At 37.2% G+C, this 13,204-nt stretch overlaps 1 protein-coding gene across 2 annotated transcripts in view; it reads left to right on the top strand.

The window, feature by feature from the left end:
• Positions 1-6,780: 6,780 nt before the first annotated feature.
• The window catches only part of LOC127844148 (poly [ADP-ribose] polymerase 2-like), a 56,801-nt gene continuing 50,377 nt past the window's right edge, over positions 6,781-13,204 (top strand). For both annotated transcript variants that reach the window (XR_008032582.1, XM_052374160.1), the window contains exon 1: positions 6,781-6,858. Coding sequence is in view for 1 of the 2 variants with exons in the window: in XM_052374160.1 (XP_052230120.1) it covers positions 6,840-6,858 (19 nt within the window). In the remaining variant the exon portion in view is untranslated. The remainder of the gene's footprint in view (positions 6,859-13,204) is intronic.

Raw genomic sequence — 13,204 nt, forward strand, 5'->3', positions numbered from 1 at the left:
TATACTTTTTTCCCTTATTTTGTGAAAAAAATTCCCCCTTGAAAAACAAACGAAAAAACAAATGAAAAACCTGTAACGCTTAGCAGATATTGTTAGTGTTTTCTAGCCTCATTGATACTGCTGTAGACGGGAAATAAAACGTTTCGCGCACCAGCATGATTTATACATCTACACCGTTTCCGGATAATAAAAAGTCATACCGAAAAAAGATTACGAACAAAACAATTTCTTCCTGCTTAAAAAGAATTTTCTTTTTACGACCGAGTCATCAAATGACAAGTCAATTGAAATTGAAGATGAACAAGTATGAACAAGAGTCTCTGCAAAATCATGAAACAGACTGTCACACGAATGCATTGGCGACTGCGATCAGATGTGTTTTTTCAATAATTATTTGAGCACTGATAATTGTGACTTGCCATTAATAAAGGACCATGTATGTGGGTAATACAGGAGAAATACTGCTGGAACAACAGAAGTTTCATCTCCTCATTATATTGACATTCACTTTATAGTACATCATTACAGTATAGGTTTATATGAGTATCAAATATAACAAGGCTATTGTCAAGCAATATGGTCCTCTACCGGCTCCACCATTGTCAGAAATTCCACCATTTTCAGATTTTTTTTGTGTTTTTGGTTGCCATAGCAACCACAATTTTTGACTTAAGAACAAAATGAAATGACGTGCATAATGTCCATATTGCCATCTATCCATGTTGCAAGTTTCATGAAAAAATATTAAAAACTTTTAAAGTTATCGCAGGATCCAGAAAACCACCTTTTTCAGCAGTATTTCTAGTCCATTTGTTGCCATAGCAACCAGAATTTTTGACGTAGGAACATAATGAAATGACATGCATAATGTCCATATAGCCATCTATCCATGTTTCAAGTTTCATGAAAAAATATTAAGAACTTTTAAAGTTATCGCAGGATCCAGAAAAGTGTGACAGACAGACTCACAGACAGACAGACAGACACACAGAGCGCAAACCATAAGTCCCACCGGTGAAACTGGTAGGGGACAATAAATTATAAAAAAAACAATGAATTAAGTGCAAACATGTACACAAAAATGAAGTAATGAGAGAGTTAAAACAAGACTATTGCCAAGCAATATATGTCTCCTACCGGCTCAACCATTGTCAGAAATTCAACCATTGTCAGATTTTTTTATATTTGTTGTCATAGCAGGGCCCTTAATCCAATTTAGGGAAGTGGGTCGCTACCCTCATGAGGGGGAATTTTCGCGGCATTTCCCTTTTTGGGGGAATTTTTTTACTTACTTAGACTCTCATTATTACATAAATTTTGTACATGTTTGCACTATATTAATTTCTTTTTTTATAATTAAGTATGTTTGAAAAGATTAAATTGAAATAGAATTGAGATGAAATAATCATCTTTATTTTTTTTTATTTTTTTTTTTAAATCGGGGAATTTTTCCCACCAAAAAGGGAAAAAAATATACTATTCAGGAGAGGGACAAATTTCGGCCTCAGATTTGATAGATTGAGGGCCCTGCATAGAAACCAGAATTTTTGACGTAGGAACAAATGAAATTACGTGCATAATGTCCATATTGCCATCTATCCATGTTTCAAGTTTCATGAAAAAATATGAAGAACTTTCAAAGTTATCAAAGGATCCAGAAAACTACCTTTTTCAACAGTATTTCTAGCCTATTTGTTGCCATAGCAACCAGAATTTTTGACGTAGGAACAAAATGAAATGATGTGCATAATGCCCATATTACCATCTATCCATGTTTTAAGTTTCATGAAAAAATATGGACAACTTTTAAAGTTATTGCAGGATCCAGACAGACAGACAGACAGACAGACTCACAGATGCCCTGAGCGCAAACCATCGCAAGTCCCTCCGGTGAAACTGGTAGGGGACAAAAATCACCCATCAAAGGTAATCGGCGCAAAAATTCCCTCTCATGAGGGATGAGGGTGTCTTCCCCTGGCCTCGAGAGGGCCCTGGAGGGCAGTTCTCAGTGCAATAAAAACAGTGAGGGGGCTAATATCCTCCCAGTGAAAAATCTTTGAGGGGGCACTTCTGGGGAGGGGGGGGGGGCCTATCCTAGACTCGTCTAAATAGTAAATGCATTTCACCAAGACTGACTTTATTAGCCATTTAACTTTATAGTCCAACAGACCTTTTTATCATAAAAAATGTCAAGATCCCTTCTGAGTTATAATACTTGGCTTATTTATTGCCCATACTACGGTATTACAATACTACGATATAACAATAATAGCTAAAAAGGAGTTAATTAATTGCAAGTGATATGTTTGATAAAAAATCATTATAAACTTTGTAGATTTGTACAACACTTTCAAATTCAAAATCATCCTTTCAAATAAATAATTATTCAATGTACGACTATTGATAAAAAGTTAAAAAATGAAATAATATTAACGAGAAATAATGGTTAATGAAAATATATAAATTACTTACCACAGGACATACAAATGGCAAGCTATTTAAAAAGGGAGATCATAAAATGTGACTGGCTGTAATTTGCAAACGGAAAATATTTAATATTTAAACACAAATATCGTGATATTCCTGTAGTATCGTATATATTTTATAAACTGTAATACAAATATTTAAATAAAGTTCGTTTTGATGCATTGATTCAAGACAAAATCCTAATATAATTTCAAATAATTTCGTTCAAACCCGCTAAACAGTAGTCCAAATAATTAGACGTAAGCTACCCCGCTTACGTCTAAACGGCTACCGTCGTTTTCCTATAGCAAATTGAGTTCAGCTAAAACTTCAGTTTTTCTCGTTAAATCTTTGCTAATGCATAAAATTATCATTAATTAGACATATATGTGAGCGATTACCTCTTAAATGTGTAAAAATTGTGCTTTTAAACCACTTATGTACATTTTTTTAAATAAACATACACAACACACTTCGTGTGTCTTCGTGTGTTTGTCGTTTATAGAATTACATTGAATTATCTTGAACGAAATTATTTTTTGAATAGGTTACACATAACCAATTGTTGTTGTACAACAAACCACATCACTTTTTAACTTTCTGTACTCTTTAATTAAATGGAACCAATATGTGTGTGTAAAAACTACCAGTTGTATCACGGAGTGTATATTGTTAGGAGATGAATCGAGTATTTGACCCTTACTGTAGTAAACTCAATCTTATGCAAAAACTATTCATCCGATTTTATTGGTTTATACGTTATCTTGTTGCTTATTAATTCCTCTTTCAAAAATATACGTTTTAGTATATTCCCGTTGTTATTAATGGATTTATAGCGAGATAAACACAAGAAATACACATTTTATGTTTTACCACCGCGCGTTTTACCATATTGTGGCTATCGATTTTGTACAATTCGCGTACAGCGAAGCGCCGAGGTTATACAATTTGATGTACCCACTCACGTCTTTTGTTGAATTATTGTTTCATTTCTCGGCAGATTTTGACAAATTATATATCATTAGAAAGCTTACGTTACGTAGTAAACAGATATATAAATATATATTAAGTTTTTCTTCTGATTTCGACAGCCCGGCGAGTTATAACTTTAACTTTTTCAAATATCATACCGTTTTGGAGTTTTCGAATCTAGATTTACGGTTGACATGTTCGTACTTAATACCAATTTGTAGCGTTTATATTTGGAGTTCAGTTTTAACAAGAAATATCTTTAAAAAATATATACGGCGTTGATTTTGGTCGATGTTTATGAACGATCAAAAGTTATCGCAATGAGATAAAAAGTAGCGGATGCCTTTTTTCTGCGCAGTTCTTAGCTACATCACAAGCAAATCAATTACGGGGTGTTGCGCCAGATTTTGTGGCTTATTTTGCTTTATGTGATATTATTACTCTGATATCTATATTTACAGAATAGAAAAACACAAGAAACATGAAAATAAACGAGTGCATATAGGTCAGCCGGCAATACTCAAATCTGATTTAATTGCATAATTATAGTATAGTGAATTATTGTGCTCATGCTTAATAAACTGGTCTTAATGGATAAATATTTCTAATTAATTTTATCAAAATTGGTCCTTATCATGCAAATGTTGAAAACATATTAAAAATCGATGATTGACATACCACAATAATATCGCCGAATATCTTTATTTAGTATCTTTCTGATCAAAACAGACTTCAAGTGCACAAAGTTTACGAGACGGCGTTTATATAAAGATTTCTGCAACTGACCGCAAACTGACCTTGATACCTTGCGGATTGGAATGCAATGCATTAAAGTTAGGTAACAATTCTGCTGCTGAAACGACGGCTTGTTTACGCCAACTGTACACGACCAAGGCAACAGCTGTGCCTAAAATATTTATATATCGACAAAGCGACTAAACGAACTATTTACTCCATCAGACAAAAATAGCATAGATTCCAATTTTTTCCTTCAATGAAAAGATCGCAACTCCTTCTGCGAACTCCGGTGATGAACTGTATATACACTCTGACTTTCACACACTGGCCGCGAATTGACCCTTAAACTCGCGGGTTGAAATGCAATGCAAGTAAGTACTAAATATGAAAATACAGCCTTTAGTATAAACGCTTTTGCGCTGGTAATTCTCTGAAAATAAAAGGTGAACGCACAAACTGTATTTATGTCGAAAATTGATTGTAAAACTGTTCTATCTATTGAGCCTTTTCATTGGAGATAAAATTGTTTCATGCAGTAAAACAGTGTTACAAAGACGCGGATATGTTTCCAATGTTCTGGTGTTATACTCAAATCAGCCAATGGAATAAATGAAGTGTATTCATTCGTACCTAGCCGCGGAAAATTTTATTTGAATATTATTGGACACTTACAAAGGTCAAGTCAGGGTGAAAAGCTGGCTTAATACAGCTTACGCCGAAAAAATACATCTTGCTTAGGAGAATAGAATTCTGTATACGATAGAAAAAAAATTGTTTAAAAACGAAAGTTATTAAGGAATGAAGGCGGAAGAAAGTAGCGCGCGTTCCTAACGCACTGAACTGATGCTACGGTCTTGGCGATTATGCTTTTGTTTAGAAACCGGCCATTGAATTTCCTTTGCCATGATTATTATATTTTTTATGATATATTGTAGTATTTTGTTCACGAAACATATCAATAAAGCTTATTATAAATAAATCTTAATAAATTAACTATTTCAGCTCTTGTTTATAACACAGAAAGGGTGTTAAATTTATGATGAAACAGCGTATATAGCGGACCCTCTCGATTTTATTCGGCTTTGCATGCATACTTGAAATAAAATGGGTGTTAAAAACATTCATCGTTTGCTGTTAATTATCAACGAGGGAATTATGTATAATTATATGAAATGTTATTTACCTTAAATTATCAATTTATTAAAGATTCTTGAAAATCACGGTCGGTGTTACGCGGGTCATTTCGTATTTTGACATTAGGGCATCATGTTCAACTAATCAAAATCAGATTTTTTTTTCACTGGGACGATGACGGCTTAGATTTAGACAGGCAGACAGATAGTTTATTCAGACTTATACAACAGTGCATCGTCTTTAACTCAAATATATAAATTATTTTTAGACGAATTGTTAGGTGATTACACATATAGCAGTGATGATTCTGAGAATGTTGCCATGTTTCTTATCCGTGTAATCTAGAGTCCGTGGTTTGAGCATTTTTATCGCGGTGTTCAATAAAAGATATCTCAATAATCTTGTTTATTGATAGATCTGTGGTTTTATTGCCCCTGTGTTCAGCACAAACCAATTGTCTCGTTATGATCAGATACTGTGCCGACCAATACTAAATAACACTATGGTGCCATACGCCACAGCAGGGACCTATACTTGTGATCATGGAGTCTAAGTGCAAGACTTAAAAAAGTATGTTGTTTCGCTTGCGGTTGTTAAAGCCAAAACGGGGCTCCCAGCTGGCACAGCTGCTGATATTCAGATCTGAATACTTAAACTTATTTAGACCTTATTCTTAACCGTTGCGCGTTTTACGATATCGGATTTTAGGCGGGAATAAAACTCAGTGAAACTATTCAATTTCTTACACAACATTAAGCATATTAACAGTTATTTAAATTAACAATATCAGCGACATCTTTTTAAAGACTAAACACCTTTTCAAGTATCGAATTTAACATGTCAATAAAATATATTAATACCAAAAAAGGTTTCATTTAATATTGTTCACATTAAACCTTTAAATAAAAGTGTCGCTTTAACTATTTTCCGTGTCTTATTAAGCCGCGAATCGTTTGCTAAAAACAGTTAACAACAAGGGCTACACGTTCTAATTCTTAATGAAATACAAAAATAAGTATAACATAATTAATAACGTCCATAAACACACACAGCAAGATCAAAGTTTTAATGGAAAACTAATATGACATTCCACGTAAATTATTATTTTCGTCTAAATCGAATACTATATATAGAGAAACAATGTATTTATAACCGACCAATGAGGTAACAATATGCAACTTTCAATTTACACAGTGCTATATGGCAACAATATGGAATTTGAATAGTGGTAGTGTTTTAAGGTCTGGACTATCATTACTTGTAAGTTTGTATAAACATTTTTCTAATGCAATTAGTAAAATAATGTTTATATTTTATGTTTAATAATTTATTGCATGATTATTCTGTGCTGTTATATGAATTTGATGCCGTTAAAGCTTCCGACATGAATTCATGTCGGAACGATGCTATTGCAAAATAACGTTAAACGATATGAGGTCGATGTAAATCGACCTCATATTTATAGGAGTAGCTAAACAGTAGCAAAGAAAAACGCAAACGAAACATAGCGGAAAATTTTAACACTGAATATGGGGCCCAAAAGAAGCGGTAAACACATGTTTAACATTAAATTCAATATGATTTAGCGGGTTTTCTTTAAACATAGCTGTATGTTTTAGATTTTGTGTGTTTTGTTTCACTTTACTCATGCTTTGGCTTTTGTTTACTGGGTGGTATCATGTCGGTGCGAGTATAATATTTTACCCGATTAATATATCACATATCAGGTCCCAATATACTAAATAGTTTCCCTATATAATTCAATGTAAAAGCGACAACTTTGAGCGAAAATAAATGCAAAATTTTGCACATAGAGACCCCCATAACCATACTAATGTGAAATTATATATGTTTCTACTATTATAACCGAGACGTTCTTCTTTAAAATACAAGTTTATTTACAAGATGTACAGTTAAAAGTCAAGAGCTGTTGTTCGCTTCGTCTCGGTCCTTCGAATGCACGAGTTCCACCTGCATCGTCTGATGTCACCACCGGTACGCACTAAAACCTGACCACTCGTCTGGTCTACGTCCCGTCTTCTCTCGACTCGGTACGGATCGGGGGCAAAGTCACAACACTCCCCCCGACTTTATTGAAGAAGGCCGCTGGACAGGATAGATGACTAGTAACGAGATGATACCGGTATACTAAAACAGACGATTATCTTCAAACATTTAGGCATTCTATACGGAATCAATTCACTTTAGGACTGAAAAGCCCCAAGCACCACACTTTAAGTTAAAAATTCTTAAAAATTCAAAAAAACTTATTGGGACCGGATAAGCCCCAGTATAAGTTAAATTGAAACTTTATAGTAAAAAAGAAACTTATTAGGACAGAAAAGCCCCAGTTTAAGTTTTTTTTACTGCTGGGATCAATAAACCCCACTCTTACTTCTTTATTGCCCTGCTGGGATCAATAAACCCCAATTTTTCTTCAATGCTGGGATCGATAAACCCCAATTTTTCTTCAATGCTGGGATCGATAAACCCCAATTTTTCTTCTTCAATGCTGGGATTGATAAACCCCAATTTTGCTTCTTCATTGCCACCTGGATCCCAGACCTTGCTCTGTATTCCACCGAAATCTAACTCCTTGGGGCATAAAAACCCCAATCTAAAGTTATTTTCAGCGCTGGGATCTATAAACCCCAATTTTTCTTTTCCTCCTGGATCCCAAACCTTCCTGTCGGTTTCACCATGCAGCCCTGCGCAGCTGTCCATCTGTGACTCCTGACTTTCCTGAACCTGACATAGTTCATCTCCATCTGCTGCGTCTTCATTGTGCAAAGGATCAACTGCATCTTCTAGATTAGGCGCTAAACTTGCACTCCCCTCAACCGTTTTGTTTACACGTATGTTTGTCCAACTACCTGTTGCAAGAGTAACTGCCTCATCCACATCTTCAATGAACTGACCCCACTGCTTTTCCGCCCTGGTGCAATAAAGACATCCTCCACAGGGTAAGTCACTTAGCTTTATCCCGGATAGATACGAAGAACACGGCGATAACCCATCTGGAACCCGCGAAAGTGCATCCACATTCCCATGTTTCGCCCCCGGTCTATGCTAAACCACCATATGGTACTGCGATAGTTCTTCTATCCACCTAGCTATCTGTCCCTGAGGATCTTTAAAACGCAGCAACCAGGTAAGGCTTGAGTGGTCTGTTCTCACCGTGAACACTCTTCCAAGTAGGTAGTATTTATACTGTCTTGTAAAACGGACTATTGCCAATAATTCTTTACGAGTGGTGCAATATTTCCTCTGTTCGGGAGTCAAAGTAAAGCTGCTGTAGGAAATTACTTTCTCTTTCCCTTCCTGCACTTGACTTAGCACTCCTCCTATTCCTGTATCAGACGCATCTGTATCAAGAATAAAGTGATCAATGCCATTGGGAAGTGACAGTACCGGAGGTTGCGTCAGCGCCTCTTTCAATGCGTCAAACGCCAACTGATGCTCTACATTCCATTTGAATGTATTCTTCCCGGTAAGGTTGTACAAAGGTTGAGCCATGTCTGCAAAACCCTTACCAAATGATCGATGGTAATTGGCAAATCCCAAAAAGCGCTCTACATCTTTTGAACATGTCGGTATCGCCCAATTTGCAACAACTTCAGTATCCTTCGACGCCATACAGAGTGTGTTACCAGTGACAATTCTGCCCAGGAACTCTACTTCTTCTTGAAAGAAGATACATTTCTTTGGTTTCAATTTCAAACCATGTTTCCTTAATCGGTCAAAAACTTCTCTTAGATGTGTAAGATGTTCAAGGAATGACTTTCCCATCACCAGAATGTCGTCAAGGAACGCCAGAACAGTTTTCCAGGTCAACCCTTTCAATACTAAGTTTACAACTCTTGAAAATGTTGCGGGGGCGTTCGTAAGGCCAAAACCCATCCTCACATGTTCAAAGAGACCATACTTGGTAATGAAAGCGGTTTTCTTTTGATCTTCTGCTTTAACCTTTACTTGCCAGTATGCTGAATTTGCATCAAGCTTCGAAAACCAGATGTTTCCCGAGAGCGTGTCCAGACAATTTTCAACCAATGGCAACGGAAAGGTATCCTTGACTGTGACGTTGTTCAATTCCCTGTAATCAATACACCACCTTACAGTTCCATCACGCTTCCGTATTAAAACAGGTGCAGATGCCCACTCTGATGTACACTCGTGTATCACGCCTGCGTCGAGCATCTTCTGAAGATGTGCCTCCTCCTCCCCTGCAAAACATGCTGGAGTCCTGCGTATTCTTTGCTTCACAGGCTTAGCATCACCAGTGTCAATAGTGTGCTCGATTTCTGTGAAATTTCCCAAGTCGAATTCATTCGTTGCAAAAACATCTTGGTACTCAATCAAAAGATCTGCAAGTTGTTTCTGTTCTTCACTGTTCAGCTTGGAAATGGACGCCTGATACACATCTTTCAGATGATCTGGAACTGTTGGTGTATTATCTGTTTTTTCATGTGACTGGCTTACCTTGGGATTATAAACCCCATTCTCTGGTTATCTGTCAACGCTGGGATTGTAAACCCCATTCTTCTGTAATCTGTCAACGCTGGGATTGTAAACCCCATTCTTCTGTGATCTATCAACGCTGGGATTGTAAACCCCATTCTTTTCTCCAAGGTCTTCTTCAACAACACAACACTCAAAAACATTGCCAATGATTTTGCCTTTCTTGAGTGTCTGATAATGTTCTGAAGGATTCAAAGGCAGATGACTGGTTCTTGTCCCTTTGATCGTACCACCCTAGGTGCTAAAAGTTCCAACTCCTCGTTCTTTTGAAAGTAAAAGTCTGCATCCATTTCTGATGACAAGGTGCATTTAACTCTCAGTACTGAATTAGGTGGTATTACAGTTCTTCGAGGAATGATTACCCTGGCAACCTTTGGTGTACTTTCCTTAAAAGAAGTAGTAACGGGTATACGTTCACCGTTGAGTAGTAGAGTATCAGAAGCCATGTCATGAAGAATTCCCAAATGATGTAAAATATCATGGCCTAGTAGCATATCATCATTAATTGGAGCTACATAGACACGTTCTTTAAAAGTCTGATTTCCTAATGTAAGTCCAATTGGTTTGATTATAAAACCCTTTAAGATTGAATCCTTATCAGCCAATTGCATTTGAACATCTTTGACTTTGGATGGTTTTCTTTCCAATTTGTCATACACATTGGTTGATATAATAGTTATTTCAGCACCGGAGTCTATTTTCGCCAAAACCGGAATGTTACCAACTATTATGTTTACTGCAGATGACCCTCCTATTACTATTCGTATGGAACCTTCGCTTATTTCTGATGGTGTTTCCTGTTTTAAAGGAGTGACACACGCAGCATCTGATGTTTGAGTAGTTTTTAAGACTTCACTTTCATGTACATGTTCAATTTCATTCATTTGGATTGTACTTGATGGTGTTTCCATACTTTGGTTCGAACATTGTGAGCCTTGATCTACTTTTGGCAGGGTGGCTGGCTCGATACCTCTTGCCCTTTTAAGTTTAAAGTATGTTGGCGGGTTGGCTGGTTAGATGCCTCCTGCCTCTTCCAGTTAAAGTTCTGTGAGCCTCTTTCTTTAGGAACATTTAATTTTCCTTCTTTTCCAGCTTGTGCTTGTTCTTCTTTAAAGTGTATGCACTCGCGCTGCATGTGGCCTCGTTTGTTGCAGAAATAGCAAAAACCTCTGAACCCTTCTTTAGGTTTGGAGCTGTTAGATGGTTCTGCTTTAACCAACTTTTCCATCAAAAGGTCCAATTTCTTTTCCAATCTTGAAATCTTGTCTTCTGAACTGCTAACTGCATTCACGGAGTTATTTTTCTGGCGCGACACCTTACCGTCAACTGCTGTACTGATGTACTGATGGTGGCGAACCAGGTCTATGGCCCCTTGCATCGATTTTGGTCGATTTAAGCACGCATGTTTCCCTGCTTCTTTATCCAGACATCCCTGGCAGAATCTTGAAATAACCTCTTCCGTACAATATTGTTCTGGAAGGTCACGAAAGGCTGGCATTGCCAAGGAGAGAAATCTATCTGCCCAGTCTTCCAACGATTCATTTTGATTCTGGGTTGCCTGTTGAAATTTGGCTTTGCTCGTTTCTGGTAACTCTTTAGCCCCAAAACGGCACTCAAGCTTGGCCATCATGTCAATTAAGGTAATGTTTGGTCCTTGCTGCCGATGAATGGAGAAGAAGTCCAATGCTTTTCCTTCTAAGCACCAGTTCAAGTAGTCCAAGCTTTCACTGGCTGACCATTTGTTGACAGTGCGATAGCTCTCAAATTTCTGTCTGAAGGATAGCCATCTGGTGGAACCATCATACTTGAGGTTTTTGGGCAAGTCTTTAGGATTACCTCTCCTCTCTGGGCTTCTTTCATTTGATGGAGATCGATCCTTTCTTCTATGTCCCGCATCGACGACTTCTTGTTTGGGACAATACGCCCCAGTATAGAATTCTTGTTTGGGACAATACGCCCCAGTATAGAATTCTGGTTTGGGACAATACGCCACAGTATAGACTTGTTGTTTGGGACAATACGCCCCAGGATAAACTGCTCGGTGATGATTCGCCTCAGCATAGACTTCTGGTTTGGGACAATACGCCCCAGTATAGACTTGTTGTTTGGGACAATAGGCCCCAGGATAAACTGCTCGGTCATGATTCGCCTCAGCATAGATTTCTGGTTTGGGACAATACGCCCCAGTATAGACTTCTTGTTTGGGACAATACGCCCCAGTATTGAATTCTGTTTTGGAGCTGTAAGCCCCAGTATAGAATTCTGGTTTGGGACGATACGCCCCAGGAGTGACTTCTTCTGACTTCGGACTAGAGGTTCTAAACCTTGTAGGCCCTTCAAACTGCAACCTTACTGCAGGGTTTGAAACACTGATTGCTGATTTGGATCCATCAACATCTGGTCTACCCCTCTTGATTGACGGAGTGAGTGCTGGTCTTCTCAACCCACTTGAAATAACATCAGTAAGGCGTGAAATCTCGAGGTCGAGTTCTTCCTGCTGTCGATCCAACTGTGTCCTCCAGGCACTCAAATCAGCATCAGTGGGACTTCTCATGGTTGTTCTTGCATACAGTTCTGCCTGCTGATGATCCAATTGTCTCATCCAGGCGCTCAACTCAGCCCCAGTCGGACTTCTCATTGTTCTTTGTGAAGCTGTTGAGGATGCCCTTTTCCTACTGTCCGTTGGGTCAAGATGTGCCATTGTGTCAAACTTAAATGCTCAATTTAGTAAGATTTAGATTTAATTCAATAAATGAAAAACTTAAACAAATGAGTCAATTATATGTACAAAAATATTTACAAAAATCCCTAAATGTTTTATGAATGAATGAATTAATTCTAAATTGTGAAAGATTTGTACTAAAAAGATTTGTCAGCACACAAAAAATTATTCAAAATAACTCAAAACAAACTAAAATTAAAGTTTGAATAATTCTAAATGCATCTACAAAAAAGTGACAATCAATATATGACACAAATTGCCCACCATAGATTTGTAAGGCTTAATATTACATCAACAGCCCACCATAGATTTGAAAAATCTAATGTAGACAACAATAACCCACCATAGATTTGTAGTCTTATGATGACTTCAATAGCCCACCATATAGTTATAAAGTCTTATGATGACACCAATAGCCCACCATAGATTTGTAGTCTTATGATGACTTCAATAGCCCACCTTATAGTTATAAAGTCTTATGATGACACCAATAGCCCACCATAGATTTGTAATCTTATGATGACTTCAATAGCCCACCATATAGTTATAAAGTCTTATGATGACACCAATAGCCCACCATAGATTTGTAAAGTCCTATGATGACATCAATGGCCCACCATAGATTTGTAGACGCACAATTTATGTGGGACGACG

This window comes from Dreissena polymorpha, chromosome 9 (genome assembly GCF_020536995.1).
Source record: "Dreissena polymorpha isolate Duluth1 chromosome 9, UMN_Dpol_1.0, whole genome shotgun sequence".
NCBI lineage: Eukaryota > Metazoa > Mollusca > Bivalvia > Myida > Dreissenidae > Dreissena > Dreissena polymorpha.